The 24,407-nt window shown below is 42.1% G+C and overlaps 2 protein-coding genes across 6 annotated transcripts; both read left to right on the top strand.

The window, feature by feature from the left end:
- Positions 1-3,913: 3,913 nt before the first annotated feature.
- Positions 3,914-18,340, top strand: LOC136179507 (uncharacterized). 5 transcript variants are annotated; one of them, XM_065956406.1, is made up of 6 exons: positions 3,914-4,138; positions 8,536-8,714; positions 9,993-10,112; positions 11,066-11,090; positions 11,612-11,659; positions 13,157-18,340. In XM_065956406.1, the coding sequence occupies exons 1-6, from the start codon at positions 4,090-4,092 to the stop codon at positions 13,360-13,362; spliced, it is 627 nt and encodes a 208-aa protein (XP_065812478.1). In that variant the 5' UTR covers positions 3,914-4,089; the 3' UTR covers positions 13,363-18,340. The 5 variants fall into 5 exon arrangements, with proteins under 5 accessions (XP_065812478.1, XP_065812482.1, XP_065812479.1 ...); XM_065956410.1 differs by having other exon boundaries at positions 3,918-4,138; positions 8,324-8,714; XM_065956407.1 differs by lacking the exon at positions 3,914-4,138 and adding an exon at positions 4,382-4,795.
- A 1,023-nt stretch (positions 18,341-19,363) lies between these two features.
- On the top strand, positions 19,364-24,129 carry LOC110001739 (interferon-induced protein with tetratricopeptide repeats 1-like). Its single transcript, XM_065956411.1, has 2 exons — positions 19,364-19,579; positions 21,738-24,129. The coding sequence occupies exons 1-2, from the start codon at positions 19,575-19,577 to the stop codon at positions 23,059-23,061; spliced, it is 1,329 nt and encodes a 442-aa protein (XP_065812483.1). The 5' UTR covers positions 19,364-19,574; the 3' UTR covers positions 23,062-24,129.
- The last annotated feature ends 278 nt before the right edge of the window (positions 24,130-24,407 follow it).

Here is a 24,407-nt window from a genome sequence, read left to right on the forward strand (position 1 = left end):
ATATTAGAGTATTCGTGCCACGTTACAGAAAAAAAAAAAAACACGGTTGCATCAGAAGAGCAGCTGCCTCAAAATGATGAAGGTGGGAACCATCAAATTCATTTCCTGTACCACTAAAGAGAAGACGCCTCACTCCAGTCAGTGTGCTGCTTACTCAGAAGAAGTTTTACCACAGTCTGTTTTCAGGTTCCCGAGACTCATGACAATGTCATGCTGAAGTACTTCCTGATTTCCACAGATGGCTGCAGCTCTTCTTCTGCTCTAACTATAGACTCAAATAATGATTTTGATCTCCTACATATATGACTTTACTCATCAAGAAATCGAAAAACAGAGCTTGTCCTACCACAGAAACAAACACAACAAAGAGGTCTGTTTCCTGAATTTACACATCACCAGGGTCACTTCATGAAGAATATTTTTGACTCATATTTGGGCCCAACAGACAAAAGTGTTTCATGCTGACATTTTAATCCATCTCTGACTTTCTTCACTACAAGGTGACACATGGATGTTGAGTTTCTCTACATGTGGTTACCTCCACAGGGTCGATAAAAGTTTCTGTCCCTTCCTCGCTCAGAGTCGCTCGAGGATGTTCCTAAATCACTCTGAGGCTAAAAATCCTTGCTAGGATATTTTAAGCTGAGTCAGAAGCTCTCTGGGAGGACTCTCAGGATGTGTGTGAATACGTCCCCGTGGAGTTGAACTGCATCCCTGTGACTAACTGCAAAGAAATGAAATGCATGCTTCAAAGTCTACCACTGTAAAAAAGGCCTGTTCAGGTTAATCTTTCTTCTGCATCTCCCGTTTCTGAGTGCACCTGAATGTGTTGCTCTTTGTCTGAGCGCCCCTGAATGCAGCATGCACATCTCAGAAGTAATGGCAGTGAGAGAGACATGCCCAGACAAGTTTGGATTCAACTAAAAGGACTCACACACACACACACACACACACACACGCACACACACACACACACACACACACACACACACACACACACACACACACACACACACACACACACACACACAGGTTCAATTATTTAATGAAAAGGAAAGGCCTCAAACTCATGCCTTGTACTGTTCACCTAAATTTTATATAAATGGCTTGAACTGGAACTGGATTTTCCATCTTTCTTCCTCACTCACACCTTTGCATCAATAATAGTGTCCTGACCCGACACCCTGAGGTGATTGCTGCCACCCTTTATTGGATTCTTACTACCTCTCATACAACCACAGTAATCCACCATGACCATGACTCAATGTCACCTTTTTATTTCTTGAGACTAATGATGTGCAGGTTTGTCGTCATGTCTAGAGTCAAGTTGAAGAAATGACACCTTGTTGTTGTCATCAGAGTAACAGCTCCAAACACACCTTTTTAGATTAGCTCATTCTGTCTGTTGCTGTTTTTATGTTTGTTATGTAGTTGATTGTGTTCATGATTTTTAAACCCCGACAGGGGAAATAATCACAATCTGACCAAACCACACAAAGATACTACCCGTTATCTTTGTTTCATTCTGTAAATCAGGAAAATCTAAATGAATCTCATCACCTTTTTTTCAGACTGTAAGTGGATGCTACACTGAAGCGGCGTTTACCGTCAGCTGGCCTACTTCCTCATTCCAAGACCGGAAACCAAACCAGCTCCAGCCTCAGTCGTTTGGAAGTGGATTGTGTCAGACGTCGAAAAATCACAGTCCACTCACTGCAAAGTTTATTCAAAGGCTGTTTGCAACTAAAGGCAGCAGCACGACTGTCTGACTGATTACAACATGTGGCGTGCAGCGAGTGGGAGAAACGTATCTTCTGCTACAGACCACAAACACCTGCTAAACAAGAAAACTCTCACAATCATTCTGGCACTGCATCACGTATGACAAGAAAGAGAGTCGGTGGAGAGCTCTAAGCAGTCGAGCTTCATAATCCCCAAAGATATGACCCCCATGTGTACAGAGAAGAACCCTACATGGGTTTATCCACATGCATTAAACTATCCACCTGCAGGTATGAGTCACCCAGTCACAAGAGTTCTGAGGAATTCTCTGCATGGTCTGCTGGCTACTATGCTGAATAAGCATAGTGCACTTTAAGAGACAAGTTTACAGCTCACGCCTGAAAAGAGGAAATCACTCTCAATGTGTCTATAATTTTATTGAGGAAACAAATTGATTAAAATCAGAAATCAAGACATGTACATGTATTTATATGAATACGACAACAATCCTATTTGCTTACCCATCTCGGCATATTACATTTACTCACAATGGCTTTTCCAAGCTTTGGTTTTTCTTTTACAAAATGTTTATTTGTCTCACATCATTTTATAAGAATGTTAAGGCAACTGTGTCTCATACCTGTTTTATTGAATCTCTTTACTTTCTGAAAAACGTTTGCAACTTTGACTAGCTGCAAAACATGTTTCAATGAAAAATACTGTGATTTGATTTGTCAGCCATGTTTGTCCCAGCCCTGGTGCATGCATGGAGCTGCACTGTCATGCTGACACCAGAGATTGTGACTATTACTGTAAATGTCAGTCTGATGGGGGAGGGGGGTTCCCTTAAGAGGCGGAGAGTGGAAAGTTTTCTTATCACCTGAATTATGGTGACGTCAGTCACAGTCAGGGTCAGTAACAGCAGAGCCGTGCGGTCAGGTGCGGTCACCTCACCTGACCGCACAAAAACAAGTAATGATTAAATAAAATAAATATATATATTTTCTACTGATCTGTGAAATGTTATTTCTGTACAATTCCAAAATTTTCAATCATTTTCATGATCAAAATCACTGAATTCACATATTTCTGGTCGGCTCCGCCTCACAAGCTGGGTCGAGTGTATGCCTTTTGCTTTCTAACTGTTTGTCACCAATGTAATGTTTGTAGACACTTTTATTATACGTCCTCACTTTCTATAGAATAAATCATGTATTTCACGTGTGTGAAGAAATGACACCTTGTTGTTGTCATCAGAGTAACAGCTCCAAACACACCTTTAGATTAGGTGTGGCAGCCAGTACCTCTGCCTCACCTGAAGGGGGCGTACGTCAGGTTGCGTGAGGCTCATAAGGTCAAGAGTTTATGCTTGGTTTGATGTTGGTCCTCTTCTATGCAGAATTTTTATTTTAAAATTTCGCTCTGATTGCAAAAATGGAAAAGGAAGATTTGTATATCTAATCTTAAATATTTCTCAAAACTGGACTTTCAATCAAAACGTGAAGTGATAAATAATGGAAGACTTTTCAAACTAAAAGAAGATAATGAGGACTTTTACAACAAAGTCACAGATATTTTAGTCCAGAAGGATAGGTGAATGGACTTTGTTTACAAGTAAAGGTAAGACCATGAATACACCGCAGTATATGAATACTTTTATTATTATTGAATGAGTATGAATTGTAATGGAAAAAACATTCTGAGGCGCTATAAATGTAATGAACTTCCTTGGCCAAATATGCACCTTCCCTCTACGTGTGTGTACATAATGCTGATATGAGACATGAAACACAACCAGTATTCAATGTGCAAGCTGCCAATTGAATGGTGAGTTTAAACTACTCTATAAATGGGTTCATATATTTGTAAATCTGACTGTGAAAAAGTCAGTGCCTCACCGCCCGTCACTGAGTAACAGCCTGTTTGTTTGCTGTCCCATCACATGCAGCCACCGCCTTTCTTCAGGTTATTCCCCATCTGTACTCCCGTAAGCCTGCAGGAGTGCAGAGCCATAAAAGGACATGACCTGTTCGCGCCATTTCTCCGGGGGGGGGGGGCGGGTGTACGCAGAGTCCCGTGATAGGACAGGAAGAGGAGGAGGAGGAGTCGACGAAGGAGCGCAATACATAAAACCCAAAGCAGAACTGCTAAAGAGAACACACCTCTCATCACTCCATCCTCTCATCACTCCATCCTCTCATCACTCCATCCTCTCATCACTCCATCCTCTCGTCTCTCCATCCTCTCGTCTCTCCATCCTCTCGTCACTCCATCCTCTCATCACTCCATCCTCTCGTCTCTCCATCCTCTCATCACTCCATCCTCTCGTCTCTCCATCCTCTCATCACTCCATCCTCTCGCAGCATCATGAACCTGACCGAGACGTTCACGACTCTCCCGAAACGGATCCTTGTCGGTAAGTTTTAGGAAGACGACCCGTGTGTTTCTTTTTTACGCATCCCAACCAAACCCCATGAAGTAATGTGCTGATTTAAGAGAGAGAGCTGTGTGTTCAGGCTGTTGAATCCTTTCATGACGTTTTAAAGACTTAATGATGATTCTAACCATCGGCAGACACATTCCAACCAAAACCCCCATGAACACAGTAAGTCTTAGGTAGATGGATACTTTATTAACCCCTGCAGGAAGTTATAGATACAGCAGCTGCAACGACAGTCAGAAAAACATGACCTCAAAAATACTCAAATCAGTTTGAAAACCCGACTGAAATCTACAAATGATTAAGATGGAGATAAGATTGAGTTAGACTGCTGCTGCTCAACAGATATGCAGAAGTGCAAAAACACTTTAAATTCAACACCAGTTAAACTGTGACACCTGTCGGCTCCCCGCGTTAATTCAGAGAAACAGAGAAACCAGATCTATATTCTTGGGGGCTTCCCGTCTGGCTGCAGATGTGTGGGCGGCTCAAGAGGCGGAGGCATCCTCTCACGGTCCGCTGCATTAGAGGGAGTGTGTGTTTCATCAGTCGCTCCTCACTGTCAAGGAGAGAACACGTTTATTTATTCCTTCACCTGAACGACCATGATGAAGACTTTGATGCCACTGCTCGGTGAGTCTGAGGACAGCTTTCTAAAACGTTTTAACCAAATCACCACTGAGAGGAAGTCGGTGATTAAAGAGTGAGAGGAGAGCTGGCACCCGCAGGTCGGAGTGAGTGTGATGACATTTGTTACCTTCTCCTCAAACCAAAAACAACAACAACAACAACAACAACAACAACGTGGCTTTACGTTACAATAATAATCAGTAGTCTCTCTCTCTCTGATAGTTGAACTACACATTTGTGTATATGTTTATGTTGTTTGTTACTTCTCTAAAGAATGCTTCGTCTATAGATTCTTTATTTCTAAGCATGTACTATGTATGGAAGCTTTTGGTAGTAAAGTTGTCGTAAATCGGTAAAATGTTTGAAGGTGAACCGTGTCAGGTATTCCCGTAAATGCGTCTGTGAGAAACGGCACGGGAGGGTTTTTCGGGACTTCCCTGGAGGAACAGGTCGATTCAGGACGAGTGCAGGAATGGAGGAAGATTCTCGAGAGTTGAAGCCGTGAGAACGGTTGCCTAGGGAACTGGGTCACGTGATAACGCTTTCTGCACGAGTTTCACACTGTTTCATCACATCCTGCCTGACGTAATATACTGTGTGCGTGTGTGTGTGTGTGTGCGTGAATGTGTGTCTGTGTGTGTCTGTGTGTGTGTGTGTGTGTCTGTGTGTGTGTGTCTGTGTCTGTGTGTGTGTGTGTGTCTGTGTGTGTGTGTGTGTGTGTCTGTGTGTGTGTGTGTGTGTGTGTCTGTGTGTGTGTGTGTCTGTGTGTGTGTGTGTCTGTGTGTGTGTGTGTCTGTGTGTGTGTGTGTATGTCTGTGTGTGTGTGTGTGTGTGTATGTCTGTGTGTGTCTGTGTCTGTGTCTGTGTCTGTGTGTGTGTGTGTGTGTGTATGTGTCTGTGTGTGTGTGTGTATGTGTGTGTCTGTGTGTGTGTATGTGTGTGTCTGTGTGTGTGTGTGTGTGTGTCTGTGTGTGTGTGTCTGTGTGTGTGTGTGTGTGTGTGTGTGTCTGTGTGTGTGTGTGTGTGTGTGTGTATGTCTGTGTCTGTGTGTGTGTGTGTGTGTGTGTGTATGACTGTGTGTGTCTGTGTCTGTGTCTGTGTCTGTGTGTGTGTGTGTGTGTGTATGTCTGTCTGTGTGTGTGTGTGTGTGTGTCTGTGTGTGTCTGTGTCTGTGTGTGTGTGTGTCTGTGTCTGTGTGTGTGTGTGTGTGTGTGTGTATGTCTGTGTGTGTCTGTGTGTGTGTCTGTGTGTGTGTGTGTCTGTGTGTGTGTGTGTGTGTGTGTGTGTCTGTGTGTGTGTGTGTGTGTGTGTGTGTGTCTGTGTGTGTGTAGATTCAGTTTGACATGTTGTCTCTTATCATGTTTCATTAGAGAGGTGTGGCTCTCTGCTTGTTGTTTCAAAGGACAGATGAGTCAATAAGGAAGAAAGCGGTCGTCAGAAAAATCATTGAGTTGTTTTGATGTGAAGTAAAATAACAAAACAACAGGAAGTGTGTGTTATTGTGTCAGAGGTCACGCGTTAGTTTCAGTTTGACGGACGCCACCTGAGAACATTTTAATACTGAGGAAGTCTCATTGGAGTTCTTAGAAATCATGGAGAGAACATGTTTTGACCCAAAAAGAAAAAAGAAACCAACCCTGTGCATAATTTCTGACCAAAGTCACTAAACCCACCTTCATATTAAATCTGGTCCTCATTCAGAACTTGCCCTGAACACTTGATGACTTTAAGCCTTTTCAGCACCAGAGAAATCCAGTAGTAGTCGTCTGTACATCCACATAAAGGAACCAGTTACAGCTAACTCTGCATACTTTAAATCGTCCTGATATTCACAGAAAACCAGCACTTTTCATTACTGCAGAACCTGCCTGAGAATGGTAACGATTTGAAGTTGATCTCAGTATCGGAGACATCCAGTCTCAGCTGTCCGTACGTCCATGAGTGCACTGCAAACAGGAAGTAGTAATAGCTCATTCGGCATCATTTATGTGCGCCGGTTTGGACTGCGCGTAAATAAAAGTTCATAAACCTAACAAAGAATGAACAGAAAAACAATGGTGATCATAAGTGCAGAACCTGCCCCCCCCCCAGCAGCTACCTGGGACCACGCACTTCCTTTGTACATCCCCCAAAGCATTATGGGAACTGCAGTTTGGAGGCAAAACAAAGAATAGTAACTGCAGAGAAATGTGTGATGCAATCATGATGTAATGTAGTCATGTGACTCTCCGGGTTACAGCAGCATGTGCGGAAAACGAAAGGTCTGTTGTGAAATACAGGAAACCAGTTCAACAGCTGCGATTTCCCATGTGGCCCGGCTGCAAATCAAAGAAGCCAGAGTTAAATATATACTTCTTATAGTTTCATTGATTTACTGTTTGTCTTCACAGCGTGTTAAATCTGGGTCAGAGCAGTTACAGGTCAGGTTTCCTTCTTCACACGCCCTCCGAGATAATCGGTACACATGTACTACAAAAACAAACACGCCCACCGTAAGTAAATCACTCAGCATGCTCCAGTGAGTTAAAGTGTGAAGAGAACTAATCCTCTCAGCTGTTATCAGCTCTTCAATAAGCTGTTTAAACAATCTCAGACACAGGCCACAAAAAAGAGATAACGGGCTGAGGCGAGTAGCACACACCTCCTGGCAGATATTTAATCATCCAGTGTGTTTACATGGACTTGAGAATCCGGGTTGTGAGTCTCCTCCTGGTTTGGATCATATCTGGATATTCTACAATTCATGTAGCAGACGCTTTTATCCAAAGTGAACATCAGAGAGGAAGAACAACACAAGCAAGGATCTAGAGAGGAGGAGACAACGACAGGAAGTGTAAACAAACAGCTTTAAGTCTGATCAGACACACAGGTGCTGACAGGAAGTGACCAGAGGTGCTGACAGGAAGTGACCAGAGGCAGCGGGTGCACAGGTAGTCGGCAGCTGTCAGAAACCATGGTGAAAGTGTATACATGCCACATGCTACTCGATTCCTGAAATCAGGATATGATGTTTACATGAACAAACACAAAACCGAGATACTCAAGTCCATGTAAACACACTCATTACAAACAATTCAGGATTTATTTTTTGCTTTAAGATGTAAGCCCGGACTCGTCAGCGGAGTGTGGCTTAGAATAAGTGGAATGAGATATTCTTGACCTCTCAGGTGAGAGTCTGATGTTCTCACACGGTTGTTTGTTTGCTCGGGCGGGCCAGTTGAATGGGAAGTTTTCGTTTTCCCTTTCCACTCGTCCTTATCAGACGATGCGCTAAAATGACTCAGCTTTTCCACTCCCTCCTGGATTAGAGGCGATGAAGCAATCGAGGAGGAAAGAGCCAAGTGAAACAAAGCAAACCACAAATATGTCTGAACACATGCTAACTTTTTTTGCAGCTCCTTCTGAACAGTCCTGACAGTTTAGCTCTCAGGAAGGTTTTATCACCCTGCCTTCCCTGTAGTTTTGACTCCTCTGCTTTCAAACACTCTGTATCTGATCATTTCTCCTTCATCTCCTTTCCTCTCTCTGCAGATTAGATCCTTTCCTCCTTTCCTCCTGTAACTCTGTACCTTTCCACTCTGATGGCCACCTCACACTATGATTCATGAGAAGGTTTTTAAAGACCCACCTAGACCTCCGGAGTCCAGTCCAGGGTTCAGGTGTACCTAAAACTTATTACCTAACCCGTAAACGATTAAATAATGTTTCTGCTGAATGAGATTGTTTTTCTTCTTCACTTCCAGTTTCTGTTCTGATGATGATGATGATGATGATAATGAAGATCCAGTGTTCTTCGGCTGCAGTACCAGAACAACAGCACCCAACATGCAGCGCCAGCAGACAAACGGATGACATCGTCTTATACCAGCTGTCCCCTATGATCTGGTCACCTGGCTGTAGGAGAAGCTGGGAGACTGAAGATGTAAGTAACCAAGAGAAATAGGTTTAAAACTGAGGAGCTATAAAGGTCCAATCAGTGAGCTGTGTAGAGAGTGAGATGATAAAGGTATCTTACTCTCTGATCATTAAGGAAACATGTTGAAGTGCTGGCTTCTCTGACAACAATGCAGCAGCCAGTATGTCCTCCTTCTAACTTTACATTCTGCTCCTGAATGCTCTGGATTTGTTTGGACCAGAGAAGGTAGGCGCTTTTAAGACCCCCCCCCCCACACGGCTGTTTTGGACGCCCCTCGGTTTGTCAGATATGAGAGCAGTTATCAGGTCAACAGGTGTTGCAGCGATGGAAGCGGTCAAGAGAAGTGGTTCAGATAGAAGTGATTGTACCCGACCTAAAAAGCCTCTGCATGTTTCTAATAAGCTCCACGAGCAGAAACGTGCTCAAACTAGGATCAATATTGGAGATGCTTTTGAAAAATGGAGAGAGGTTAGAACACAGAAAGGTTTACAGACCCATGCAGAGCTGGATAAACACTGAAGCTTCAGAGTCCACCACATGGGGACCTGAGTGAGCATCCACTCTACAGAGGAGGGGGGGGGGGACAGCTCTCTATGATGTTTAGAAATTTCATTTTAAACACTAGGGGTTCAGAGTTACATATTGCTCTTTAAATAAACTTTGATTTGGACCTGATTGAACAGATTTTTTTCCCAGATTAAATGAGTATTCTAAAGTTAAGAAACACCCAGAGAGCAGTCAAAATGGAGCACAGTTGATTGAACACGGCATCACACAGGATCACCGGAAATACAGTGGCATTTGTGGCTTACATTAGATCTAAATTTAGACCCTAGTTCCTGTGGTCCAAATGGACACAGTTCCTCAAAGGGTCCCTCGTTTCAGGGGTAAGTTCATGCTGTTAAAAAGTGGCTGAGGTGTCACTCTTTTACTTCCCTCCCTGCCCAACATGATGTGATTGAGCAATCCTCTCTGCCAGCAAAATGATCTGGAAAGTCCCTTCAACTCCACTGCTGCCATCTCTTGTCTTCTCATCAGACTTTTTTTTAAACACTTCAGAATACACAGTGAAATGAAAAATGATGATTGTAAAAGCTCACCTGACCTCCCCTGCCACCCTCTCCCCACACAGTTGGTATAAGAAAGAAAATCAAGTCATTTCATTGCAATGTTTCAGGAATTACATATTTCTCCAGATCTTCAAAACCATTGATCTCATTCACAAGTCCTTTTTGAGTAAATCTGCATTCATAATGAAGCTGTCTGCCTCTGCTTATTTTTCAGGGGACCTCCATCGTCCTTCAATTCCAACACGATCCCAATCGGGTACTGAATGTGACGATGGCATCCATCACACTAAAAAACTGCACGAGCGTCCTGCGTTTTATGTGGCAGTGCACAGAGGTAAAGAACATCTTATTCTCAAGATTCGATGCAAACACCTGACGTTAATAACTTTCATTCAGATTAGAAATATTGAATAAAGGAATGTGAACATGTGAGGGGATTCCCCAGATTTCTGTCTAACCAGCCGGTTGAGATTTGGATTCAGAGCATGGGAGTGTTTTGTGGCAGACAGTCAAGTTTTCTTGCTAAACACTTTGTGTGATTGGTAAAATATAATAAAGGTATCAAACCCTCAAAGTCCCTCGATGAATTAAAAATGATCTACTTACACAGGAGTGAAAAGAAGAGCTTTTAGCTTTATTATCCTGAGGGCCAACGTTGCAGAGCAGCTTGCAATTAAATGTTGAAAAGAGTAGAGCACAACCGATCAATCAGCTAGCCGATAATATCGGCTGATATTAGCATATCCAGTGACAATCAGTATCGGCTGATTTTATCCCAGATATGCACCAATATTACTAAATTTATTCACCAGTCAAATATCATTTAATTTGAGTATCTTCGGCTTACACCAGCAGTTCTCTGGCATCACTCTTCAGAGCGTCGAGCGGTGATGTATGTACATGCTCACTTACTTTCCAGTTGAGTGGCCATCTTGTCTTCATTATAAATCTTTTCCACAATTGTTTGATAGCTGCATTTTAGGGATCAACACAATACATGTGTGCATCTATCTCTACAGATTGTACATATCTAAGAAAGTTATCGGTATCCAATTTCTTTCCCTGCCAAACATCGATAATGGTATCGGCCTCAAAAATCCTGCATCGGTCGGGCCCTGGAAAACAGTACAAATATCTATAAGCAAAGATTAGCCTACAAACCTAATTTAGATTTTATATTGCTCATGAAATCATTATCACTGTGTTTGTTGATCTTTGCTCTCAGTTGTTCTTGTTTTATTCCCATTTTATATTTGATCTCTCTGTGTGTTTGTTTCCTTCCTGCAGATCCGAGAGAAAGTGAACTGCTCATGTGAGTATTGAAGTTGCAGAATAACCAAATACACAACACGATACAGTTTTTATGCTCCTAAAGCAGTGTTACCACATAAAGACGATAGTGTGCGCGACAGAGAAAAGACAATTTGTATGTTTTGGGGATGTCAGCTTTAACATGTTTATTGTGTTGCAATAAAGGTAATAAATTAATGCATTAAAGGAGCAGTATGTAACTCTGACCCCTAGTGTTTAAAATGGGTACCGTAGTCTAAATTCTGAACATCATAGAGAGCTGTCTCCCCCCCCCCTCCTCTCTAGAGTGGATGCTCACTCAGGTCACCATGTGGTGGACTCTGAAGCTTCAGTGTTTATCCAGCTCTGCATGGGTGTGTAAAGAAAAAGGCACGCTCTCTGTGGACACAGGCCCTTATGTTGTAAGACCAGTTAGCTCTTCTATACACTTTTAGAAACGTGTATTTTGATGTGTGTGCTTTAATGTTTCAGATGTGGTGTCATGACTTTTTAGTAACGGATTATTTCTTCCCCTCCCAACAGTTAACTGCAGCATTCCACTTCTTCAGGAGAAACCTCAACCACAGATTGGTGAGTCAACACCTGTTTCCTTAACACATTCAATGATGTTTGTGGTTTTAAGTCATCACTGAAGGTCTATAAAAACCACAGCTCAGCCTCAGGAGGCCTCGAGGGGGAAAACGCCTGTTAATACACAGCTTTCTAAGTCTGGGTTACAATTTGAAGGGGGGGGGGGTGGGGGGTGAACGATTAAAACAACAACATATCCTGCACAAAAAACTTTTGATATGATGTTCAATCAGACAGCCCTCTACAATGTTTTAAATTCGGTACGCTTTTTAAACACTAGGTGTCAGAGTTGCATATTGTCGCATTATTCCTGAGACTGTCTACAGATTAACGTCCTTCAATTCTGTACAGAAGGGAGAGAGTAGAAAAACAGCCACATCCAAGTTTTTCCAATAATTATTAGAGAGGGAGAGGTTATCTTTCGGCCTCTCATAAAATCCCCTCTGAGTAGTTTCACATTCAACCGTACCTGTGATGAAACCACTAGTGATGACTCACTGTTATTGTAGCAGTGAGTCATGAAACACTGTTTGCACCTGTGTTTGCACACAGGTGCTCTGTAACACTATACAGTGTTTGTGCTTCTGCAAAAGGGAAACTCTTTGATTGTTGAAATCTATATAGCACCCTCTGCTGGTGAAAGAGAACTGCTAGTTTAATACAATGATACTCAAATTAAATGCTATTTGACCAGTAAATAAATCTAGTAATATCGCACATATCTGCTTAAAAATAACCAATATTGATAGTCACTGGATATGGTAATATTGGCCGATATTATCGGCTAGCTGATTTATCGGTTCCACATAGTCCGCGTTCGCTTCAGTCCGTCCAGTACCACAGTTTTGCTCCGTCGGACGGCATGCTCCCTTTCCCACTGGATACGTTTTTGGAATTTGAGCACAGCCATAAGCAGCTGTTTTCACATCACAGGGGAACTTCATTCAAAGTCTATTTTGACGTAATGTTGATAGTGATGGAAAAAAGGATTGTGAGTCTGTATATTGTGTTTTATTTTGAAATTGACTGGATGCTCAGTGTGTTTCCTTGTTTGACTACCTGTCCGGCTCGTAGCGACACTAAGGAGCAGAGCGTAGTGACGCTGCTGGCACACTCCGGAGATGGATCGCGGCAGTCGCTTTGGAAACACAATCATTGACTAGAGTGGCAGCGAACAACAGTGTAGTGTGCGGCGCTGATGGGCCGCTGCGTGCACGGACTATGTGGAAATTGGGGGTCAGAAACCATAAAGAAGAGTTGTTTAAATATAGGAGGTTGGACTGACAGAGTGACATTACCATGATCTTGCACTTGAACTGTTGTTAATTTACTGCTCTGTGTGCCTTTGAATTGCCCCCCGGGGACAAATAAAGTTTTTTGAATTGAATTGAATCTTAGAGCCACTTTGTCTATGTGGTACTTACGTTTTTAGTTGTGGTAGCCACGTTCAATGTTAAAAAACCTCACCTGTTTCCTCTTGTATTGATCTCCTTTCAGTCAACACCACCCAGCTGTGCTTCGCTGAAGGAGTTTGTGTGGAACTGCGAATAATTGTTGCTGTTGTTATCAGCACAGCCGTTATTCTAGCCATCGCTTTGGGTTTTTGCATCTGGAAGTACGTCATCAAGCGCAAAATACGCACTGCAGTGGAGACAGCTACGTACACTTCTGTGACTGACCAGGTTAAAATGGAGGGAGGGTAGATTGATCCAGGGTCCTAGGAATATTATTGCAGTTTTTCTTTTCCTGAAAATATAGCCACCCAAGGTTTACTGAAGTCAAACCTCGAACCATCAGGATTAGAAATGTCATTTTTCTTTTTAAAAACCCTTTAAAAATGTTTTTTTGGGGTGTGTGGGTGAGAAAGGGTGACATTTGTTCTTTTTTTTGTTATTGTTTATTCACTGTAAATGTCAAAAAGATTCACACACAGGTTAAAGGTCACCCATGCAGAGCTGTGAACCAACACAGAAAATTAGGAGTTGTGGTGTAAGGATAAACGTCTTTCGGTCAAGAAATAGCCCCTAATTGACTTTGAACATCCCCCTAAATGATAGCTAAAACTCCGCTAAACATGTGCACCCAGCTTGGGCAAAGTTAGAATTGTCTTAATGTCTAAGAAAAATTCTGTTTCCATGAAATATGACCTTTTAATAGCAGATACTTCACCGAGTTTTAAGCCAAAAATGAGTTTATGCAGTATTCAAGCAAAGGAAGAGAAAGTATTATCTTTGCTTTAATCGTCTGCAACCATAGAAAAGTCATTGATAGTTCTGATCTTAAAAATAAAGCAGAGTGGCATCTGTGTTAAAAAAAAGACTTGGGCTGATGCCACCTGTTTGACAGACGACGATAAGACACTGCAAGTATATATGACCTTAAAATTAAGCTAACAGAGATCCATTCTAAATGCTGACGCCTTAAAGGGTCTCTTAGTATTTCTCAGTCTAGTAAATCGATCTTTCAGTATTCTCATCTTCGTGGCTTTGTTACTGTCTCTGAAGAAGTTCCCCCGTCTAAACAAAATCTCTAGAGGGGATTCAGACAGTGAGGCCAAATCCGTTAGCCCAGATTTAGAAAAAATACTGAAAACTAAATCTGACTGCAGCATCACACACATCAGGAGAATCTTAACAGATATTTTTCTCCATAACCTTGCTCATGCACTCACTACAAGATATGAAAATCATGGCACATCACAGATTTATGGGATTTACCAAGATAATCGTGCCCTGATTATCAACGCACCACCTCACGTTACCTCGAATTTGTGATTTTAATGCTTCGTGCAGAGATGACAAAAACGGGTGAAAAAATGTCTGGGGAGACGCAGACAACATGGGTTGTCTGTTCTTCAGTGAGAGCAGGAGGTCAGATTGTAACTGTTATATGCATTACAGTTGAGACAGGACAGTGGATAGAGTCGGAAATCAGAGAAAGAGAAAGTGGGAATGACAGGCGGGAAAGGACCTGGGCCACCCGCTTGGAAAACTACAGCCTCCATACATGGGGCGCACGCACTAACCACTGCGCCACCAGTGCCGCATATCAAACAAAAATTGGAGCAGCCCCGACGCTCTTTGAGCAAATCAGGGGCGTTCAGATAGGATCTTTATACGACTCACACTACCGGATAATCGGTTCAGAGAAGCTGGAGAGTCGGGAACAGCCGTGCAATTGTCAGGAAGCAGGAATCAAACCTCAAATCGGCCTGATTATCCTGCATTCTGAGCCAGGCTTCTGTGTGTTCCCTCACTGGTCCCCGAAAACGAAAAAAAAAAGGGAGTTCACCCCTATACTGCTTCAAACTAAAGATTTACCCAAGCTGTTATTTACACCACAAAATCTAACACTAAAAAGATGACTGATTCAAAAGGTCAGAAAATAACACAAAAATCTTAAATGAAAATCGACATTATATGCAGTTAAAGTGTCTTAATACATATCTCCAACTGTGGAAGTTGGAATAGCTATTATATTATTGTGATATATTATAAAATAAATGATATCTATGATAAACAATACTTCTATATATATATATATATATATATATATATATATATATATATATAAAATACCGTAAAATCCGGAGAATAAATCGCACCGTTATATAAGACAGTCTTATAAAGTAAGAGTAAAGTGTAGTCCTGCGTGACAATTTCAATCGTGTTCAGCGAAGTCTACAATGTGCAGTTTCTGTGCAGCTATGTCGCTCTTTTAGTTCCGTCCATTTTCACTTCATGGCGTTTGCACCCTTACTAGCTACGGTAGGCTATTTCAGATCTCATCCTACGATGAAAGTTGTGAAGTAGCCCACAGACCAAGCGGCTACCTAGGGTATTGAGAAATGAAGCCGATGCAGAAGTGCAAAATCCTGCAGTTCCTTGAGTGTCCCCTAGAGGCTGGTGGCAGAAGCACAGGAAGTCACATACACACCCATTCTAAAAAGCCTGTTTTTACAGCAGAGATTAATATGTTTACAGCCTGGTTCAAAAACCAAATAGGTCTGATTAGCTCATGTCTCGATCGGCTCACGCTTCATTCGTTTTGATTTATAAACGATACGTGTTATCCGTTGTAAGGCGTGTAGCTGTCCTGATTGACAGGTCAGCTACACGCTACATGTAATGGTTTGTTAAGAGACTTAAACCCGCCTCAGCTCCAAGTTTCTGCCTGTCGTTAGGTTGACACAGGCAGGTTGTCACGCTGCCCACCTCCACTGATCACTCGTTAACTTTATTGTAGGACTCTTTCAATCAACCCAGAACATGATTGTGACCACGTGATGGAGAAAAGATGTAAAAAAAAGTTACGCAGTCGGTGTCAGTGAATGGGGATTAATCTTCATTTGCAGCAGGTGGCGTGCAGTGGGTCATGGTGGCGGCTGCACTCGTGATAATGATGGCGTGCGTAAGCGTTTTGTACTGTGTATTAGTCCAATCACTGTATAGGACGCAGCCAATCGTTTAGATGAAAAATTGGTGTTAATACAGGATTTTACGGTACCTCATAGAGTTTCTGTGTTCACAGATAATAATAATAACATATATAATAATACATTTTATTCACAATGTCCTTTATATTGAAACAAACCATAAAGTGCGATAGTGAGTAAGTCTTTAGCAGGATAATTGAACAGAGCTGTGTGGAACAACGGCCTGTAAAATCTAGTGCATTAGTCAAGCCTAGAACAAGACATGCCCAAGACCAGAGTGCTCCGAGACCAAGACAAGACCGAGACAATAAGGGAGCGAGACATAGTCAAGACCAACATCATAAATATCAATGAAAAATCATCATGTTGTGTGCAGGGACACGGGGAAGGTTGTGGCCGTAACCGGGCGATCAAAATCAAACTACAAATTAATCAAAGTTATTTGTTCTTTTAAAAAGAGCCGTTTTCCTTCTAATCCCAATGATGATGTGGAAAAATAGCTTGTCAGTGGTGGTCTTCATTAAAAATCCTGAGTACGCCCAGTCTTACCGAGATTCCGAGACGAGAACGAGACCTTCAAAAAGTAGTCTTGAGACCTTGACCGATTTCGAGTACTACAACACTCGTAAAAACCAACCAAGGCCGAACAAACATAGACCATGAGATGAAAGAAACAAAGTTAGCGATCAGACAAAGATAGAAAACGGTCGACACAGACACTTTATCAAACCTGCAATGACAGCTTCAAACCACAGGGGTCGCCAAAGGGAACAGAACCGATCTTTCAGGTTTTTTTACGCTATGATAAGAGTAAAATTGGTTTACAACTCTGGTATGACTAGAAATCAGTTTTAACATGTTACTGTATCTTAAAGTCCAAAGCTGTAACCTGCTTTTATTTCATTTCCTCTTTAATGCCGTTATATATTCTGTGATTATTGTTTGCTTTCTGGGTTTTTCTTTTGATGTGAAGTGTTTCTGTTGTCAAAGTATACATGCTTTTATGCTTTTAAATTCACAAATCATCGATTCAGGGGTTACTTCAGTCTGCAGTTATTGTTTGTTTTTTTGGCCACTTGCAGTCATCAAAACTTTTTTTTATCGGATCACGTTTACTTTGAAACAACAACCTTTGTGAAGCTGAGACCTGTCAATATTTGAGGATTTTACTGCTTGCTGAATGATGATCAGCCATAACAGAAATATTCTTGGTGTATTCTTGTTGCCTTGACGTTAAACTTTGATCTATTATGTTGACTTACTGAAACATAATGCCCTGTGTCCACTGAGCGTCTTTCTTTCATTGTTTCAATGAGTAGAGAGCGTTTGCAGCAGCAAGCTCAAGTTGAAAATCTTTCAACTCCTCAGAAAGGCGCTGTCTGCCTAAGGATCTCGTCTTGTACTCACATCCTCCTCGCTCCGTGTCTGATCGGGAAATAAACAATCTCAAATATAAAACATGCAGTAAAATGCAACGGAGCAGCTGTATGGTGCAACGGCACCAAACAGCTGTTGTCATAGAGACAGGACAGACGTGCAGTGCTTACCAGCGCACAGCCTGCGCTTAACTGCCCGGAAAAAACGGCAGGTGGACACGGAGCTTAACTCAGGTAAAAGGGATTCTTTTGATTTGTTGGGTATTTTGTTGTTTTATATATTTGTACTCGGATCATTTATTTTGAAGACTGGCTGGAGATATATATTTGCCTTTTGACCTTCCGTTTGCATACACCACCGTCTGCGTCAAGGAATGTAATTGTCAACAATCCTGGCTAGTCACTTCACCTGTAACTGGAGGAGGACACTAATAGTCTTTCCTCCGCGTGCTAACGTTACAGTTCGGACATGTTGATTATAAAACACTGGAACTAATCCATCTCCAGTTAGTTTGAAAGGCAAGTTTGTCTTTGACATGTCGTACAGATGTCAATAACTGCAGACTTGCTCATTGCCATTGTTGACCCTCTTACATCCCCTCTACTGGTCACGTACATACTGCATATTGCAACCACGTGGTATTACCGTTCTGATTACATGCACAGCCAACACTCCAAACAGACGCATGGTGCATGGTGGATGGTGCATGGTGCAGTGGTAAAAGCAAGTAAATCTCCAGCAGCCTTGATCATCACTTGTTGGCTATGATGTGTTTTTGGGGACCTTTCTGGCTTATCAACTATCAATTTATTTGTATCACTGTCTTTGCACTGGAGCTTTTTCTGCTAAATAAATTGATTTAAAATGGCTGCCTCAATGTTTCAAGTATCTCTTCCTAAACATACACTCTGCAGAGACTCCCAGCTGGGAGGAGGATGTTCCCTCAACCACCAAATCCAGACTCATAGGTCAAAGAGTTTAACTTGAAGTATTAAATAGAAAGAGTTGTGGAGATATTCAGTGGATGCTCATCAAATGACACCATATGGTATTCTCCATTAATTAGCTCCAAGCTACTCACAGTTTGTAGTCCAAATGGTGTGGTGTTGCCCTCTGATCCCAAACGGTAAAATACCAACGCCTTGTCACACCTCTTTGAGTCTCCTTTCCTTATGTCACCTTGTTAAGAGTCTAGTTCAGTTACATTTAGGATTTTAAAAAAATGAAGCTGTTTAGTTTTGTGGGGAAATGTGTGTGTGTTAAAGGTCCAATCAGTAAGAATATGTAGAGAGTGAAATGATAAAGGTATCTTACTCTCTGATCATTAAGGAAACATGCTATGTTGAAGTGCTGGCTTCTCTGACAACAATTCAGCAGCCAGTATGTCCTCCTTCTAACTTTAGATTCTGCTCCTGAATGCTCTGGATTTGTTTGGACCAGAGAAGGTAGACGCTTTTAAGGCGACCCCCCCCCCCCCCCCACATGGCTGTTTTGGATGCCCCTCGGTTTGCCAGATATGAGAGCAGTTATCAGGTCAACAGGTGTTGCAGTGATGGAAGCGGGCAAGAGAAGTGGTTCAGATAGAAGTGATTGTACCCGACCTAAAAAGCCTCTGCATGTTTCTAATAAGCTCCAGGGAGACAGCTCTACAATGTTTTGAAATTGAAATAGAGTTACACTTCTCTCCTTTAATGAATCATGGCTATCCATTATTATTTGCTTTGACAGACTTATGTAATGGTAAATGGTAAATGAACTTGAGCTTATAAAGTGCTTTTCTAGTCTTCCGACTACTCAAAGCTTATTGAACCCTCGACCTTCCGGTTGAGAGGTGACGACTCTACCAACTGAGCCACAGCCGCCCATAATGTGTGTCATTATGTTTTTATTACTCGGAAAGGAAAGTCAGATAACACAGAGATGGTAGATATATGACACGCCTTTGAAAATTTGCATCGACTGCAGAAGATTTGAATCTGCTGAAAAAAGCCATCACAGCCTTTACATCGCAGCAGAATTTGGACACCGGAATCGAAGCTACATCAAGAGCAAACATCTGTTTAAGTTATATTCAGAGACACACTGAGTCGAAGAAACAGCAAGATGAGGTGAGTGTCTGCATGAACAATTCAGAATATCTTGCACACAATTTTGTTTAAATATCTCTTCATTAGCTCTCAAACCTCCTTTCTTCTGCTCCTTTTATTCCCCCCCACGCTTATTCATGATTCATTTTTGTCATTTTAAAGATTCTTATGCTTTTTTTTTCTGCCACCTCAGCCAGGTTCAAATGAATCTTTGTTTGCTGAATTATTCTTGCAAAAGTAAACCTATCTTAGATTACAGTGTTTCCAATGTCCATTCTGCAGCAACAGCAGTATTAAGGCTCAAAGTTCATACATTTTATATCAGGTTGCACAATGATTTATAAAATGACTCAGAGTTCTTATGATACGGCAAGTCCCACTGGAAAGTCTGAATATGCAGTCTCAGAAAAGGGTGCAATCGGGGTATAAATTCCACATCATATGCACATTATGCACTTGATTATTTGACAGGCCTAAACTGACACATGCTGTGGGGATATATCTCAAAGTGGATTGGTCCATATCTGTGGAGCAGAGACAAAAATTCCTAACTTTGTCTAGAACGCAAGGCAGCCTATCTGGTAACTACAGTATCCTAGAGGGCACATTATTCGTCATTTTGTTGCTCTATATTTGCGCACCAATACCCAGCCATGTTGGGGCCCAGAGGGGCTGCTATCAGGTTTATCTAGAATACCCAACTGGAGCAGGCCAATACTGTCCCCTATTACCATGGAGAACCCAAATAGGTTGATGAAAAGCCGTAGGTTAGCTCCATACAGAGAGAATGTGGCCAACTTTGGACCCATGTTTGCTGACCAAATGGTAAGCCCATTTCTTTCTAGTGTATCACCCTCATGCATTCTGATCCCAAAATGTCAAATACTAACGCCTCTTTGAGTCTCTATTCTTCTTCCATATCTCCCCTTGTTAAAAGTTTAGTTCAGTTACATTCAGGATATAAAAAAACTGAAGTTACATTTTGTGGGGAATGTGTGTTAAAGGTCTAATCAGTGAGATGTGTAGTGACTGAAATGATAAAGTGACCTTACTATATGATCAGACATTAAAGGGATACTTCACCCGTTGAAACATGAATCTGTATTGACAGATTCGGCTGCTGAGCTGGCAGCAGCAGGTGACGTCCAGCAATATAGCAATATAGTGGCGGCCAGCGGCCAGCGGCGGCCCCGGCGGCAAGCAGTGGCAGCAGCCAAGATACAAGGCCGGCCTGTCGGCAGCAGCCATCTCGCCACTATATTTATATACCATTATCAGCTTTCTCCATAGAGCCTGTTAGCTTAGCTTCCAAGCAATATGGCGGATGTTAAGTCTCGATTCTGGGAGTGAGGTCCCACCCACTGATCTGTGATTTGTCTGTAGCTTGGTTCAGATAGAAGTGATTGCACCCGACCTAAAAAGTCTGTTTCTGTTTGCATGTTTCCAATAAGCTCCACAAGCAGAAACGTGCTCAAACTATAGCCGTTTTCACATATGCACCCCGAATAATATCTAGATAATTGCAGGAGGACTGCTCCGGAGATTCTCCCGACCTAGCCGTTCACATATGCTCCTCTCAGCGGGGGACTTTCCCTGTCAGAGGGGAGGGGGGGGCGGGGGATTTCCTGAGGTTAGACGTGACGTAAATAAACAACGCGGAAGTAGCTACACAACGTTATAATGAGAATATTTGTCTTTATATCAATGCTATGTGTAATCCAATGGAATGACAACATTCACAAAAAAGCGGAGAACAACATACTGACGAACAGAAAACAGAAGGCAGCCGTTTAATTAGAGCACGGAGATCGTAGTGGTGGCGTGCAGACACTTCAGGCAGTCACTCAGTCAAATTTGACTGTTTGCGTTCACACATAGCCTAAAGACCCTCCGGGAAGCCTAATCTCTGGAGTTTTACAGGAGATTTCCATATGTGAAAAGGGTTTAAGTTCAAAATTGGAGATGGAGGGGTGGGGGGAGACAGCTCTCTACAATGTTGAGAATTTTAACTGCAGTACTCATTTTAAACACTAGGTGTCTGAGTTACATAGTGCTCATTTAAAACATCTTCTTTTCTTCATGGGAGACGAACAGTAAACATCCAAATATAGCACACTTCAAAGCAAAAATGTTTTTGCTGCTGATGTGTTTAAATGTTTGTTTTTGTATTCTCCATCAGTGCTGCTCAGAGTCAAACCACACTGGAGTCCCTGCAGTGCTACTTCACCTGGGACCTGGACCGCAAAAGGTCAATCCTATTACTTCTCAGGGACAAGATGGAAGACATCCGCACAGAGAAGGGAAATCGATGGCTGGGCCACATTTACAACCTGTGGGGGTTCATTCAGTATAAGCTGGGGTTAAATGAAGAGGCTAAGAGTTTGTTCCAGAAGGCTGCAGAGACCCTCAACAAGCTGAGAGATGCAGATGAGGGTGCTTGGTTAGTGGTGAACTACGGGAACCTGGCCTGGCTGCACCACCACCTGGGAGAGCTAGAGGAGAGTCAGGCTTACCTGTCAAAGGTTGATGCCCTGATGGAAAAATACCCATCTCCATCCCAGGACGAGCTCCATCCAGAGATCTACGCTGAAAAGGCCTGGACCCTGATGTTCTTAAGAGAGGACATGATTCTGGTTGTTGATTACTTTGAGAAAGCTGCCAGGATGCAGCCGGACATGGTGGAGTGGAACACCAGCTATGTCATAGCGTCAGTCAATGCTCATAAGCACAACAACACAAGTCTGGACCCTGATGAGTACAACAACACAAGGCTGGACCCTGACCTTTTGGAGAGAATGAGACAAGCCAAGGAACAGGATCCAGAGAATTTGTACCTCGCTGTTCTCTACCTTGAGCAATGTGCTAATAAAGGTGAAAACATTCGAGATCAAGTCCGTGAGATAGCCGAACAGGTTTTGAGAAGTCCTGTCTGTAGCTACGATTGTGTGAGAGAAATATTAAGGGTTTACCAATGGTACTTAGGTGTTGATGAGGCCATTGATTTGGGAGAAGAGGCTCTGCTAAAACATCCAGATCAGCGTTATCTGAAGAGATGGGTTGCACTCTGCTACAGAAAAAAGATTTTGTACATCAGGGGGGGCCCCGTAAGACCAGGCGTGATGGACAGAGCCATCAGTCTCCATGAGGACGTCATCTCTCTTTACCCTCACTCTTCACTCTTAAAGAAAATTGACCTCACAGCTATCTATGCAAAGTCACATCACAGCAAGGCCAAAGCTGAGCAGATATATCAGGAGCTGCTGGACAGTGATCTGGAACCGGGAGAAAAACAGATGCTTTACAACAAATATGCAGATTACTTATTCTTTGATCTACATGACTCCCACAGGTCGACACAGTATCACATGAACGCAGCAGCAATACCCGAAAATTCCTACTTCCGTAAGAAAAGCATCAGAAGCCTGGAGAAGAATAAAGACAGAGGAATAATGTGCAGAGAAATTGAGGAGTTTCTCAGAAACCTGCAAGAGCCAACGCAGTAAAGATAGGGAGGCAAATTTAAGGGGAACAATTATGTCCAAGCAAAAAAAACAACTAATTTCTACAAAGGCGTTTTGCTTTCATGTGGTAATAAAGAGGAAAAGAATCCTGAAGAAGAATGAAAAACAGGAGGGGGCCAATTCTTCCAGGGCGTCCAAAAAATAACTTGGATAAAGAAAATTTACTAAAAACTAATTTCTTGCCATTCAAAACTATTTGAAATAAATTAAAGGAAGGTTTATTTTTATTATTTTCTTAATTATTAGTATTTTCGGGCATTTATGCGTTTATTTAGAGATAGGACAGTGGATAGAGTTAGAAACAGGGGAGAGAGAGAGAGAGAGAGAGAGAGAGAGAGTTGAGAATGACTTACTAATTCAGGACGGAGTTCCCTTCATGACATCACAAAGGGTAGTAGCCCCTCCCCCAGGTGGGTGACACTCCCACAGCTAGGTGTTTGTTCTGCCCTCTGAGTCTGCCTTCTCACCGTAAACAATAGGACATGGAGCGAGAAAGACCGAGTACACCCAAGCCCTTCCAGAGAGGGGGCGTGGTCAGACACAGCTCATTTACATATTTAAAGGTACAGACACAGAAACAGCCTGTTCAGAGCAGGGCTGAAATAGAGGGGTTTATAGACATGATCAAATACAGGATCAGAGTGGATTTAGAACAAGAAACACATGTTTTGAGGAGCTCTGAGAATTATTTAAACTGGTTAAAGAGGAGGAGGATACGTGATCTTTAAATCTTACTCCCTAGCTCCTGGTAGGTGTGACGTCCTTTGTAAATACACGGTCGTCATGGTGAATACTTAATGAGGAAATGTGTGAATTGTGATTATCATGTATTTTGCTTCTGTTGTGTTTTTTCAATGCTGTACTTTCAGTTTTTAGAGTTAATGGATTTTATATGAATGTGCTTCACTTTGGAAATTTAAAGTCCTCATTGTTCATGTGAAAATGTATTTGCTGTTTTACCTGAAAATTATATATTAAGATGCTCCTGTTTGCTCAAGCTGTGTTTAAGCTTTATACCAATAAATGAACAGTATGCACACCAAGAAATCATCTTGAAGTTGTTTGTTTCAGTGGTTTCACCTTCTTTAGTTCTAAACTATCGGGAGGACGGAGCTAGAAATTTAAGCCTCGTCAGATCATAAGCGTCCTAATTCTACTAAAGCTTATCACACTAAACGACTTTTAAAATCCTGAAGGGGACATATTATTTAAAATCCACTTGTACTATGTTTCTGAACATATATCTGTGTAACCTCAGTGTCTACTGACCCACAACATGTGAAATAAACCCATCCAGTCCTTTGTTTGTGGTCTGCATAAGTCTTACA

The sequence above is a fragment of the Labrus bergylta genome, chromosome 6, assembly GCF_963930695.1.
Source record: "Labrus bergylta chromosome 6, fLabBer1.1, whole genome shotgun sequence".
Lineage (NCBI taxonomy): Eukaryota > Metazoa > Chordata > Actinopteri > Labriformes > Labridae > Labrus > Labrus bergylta.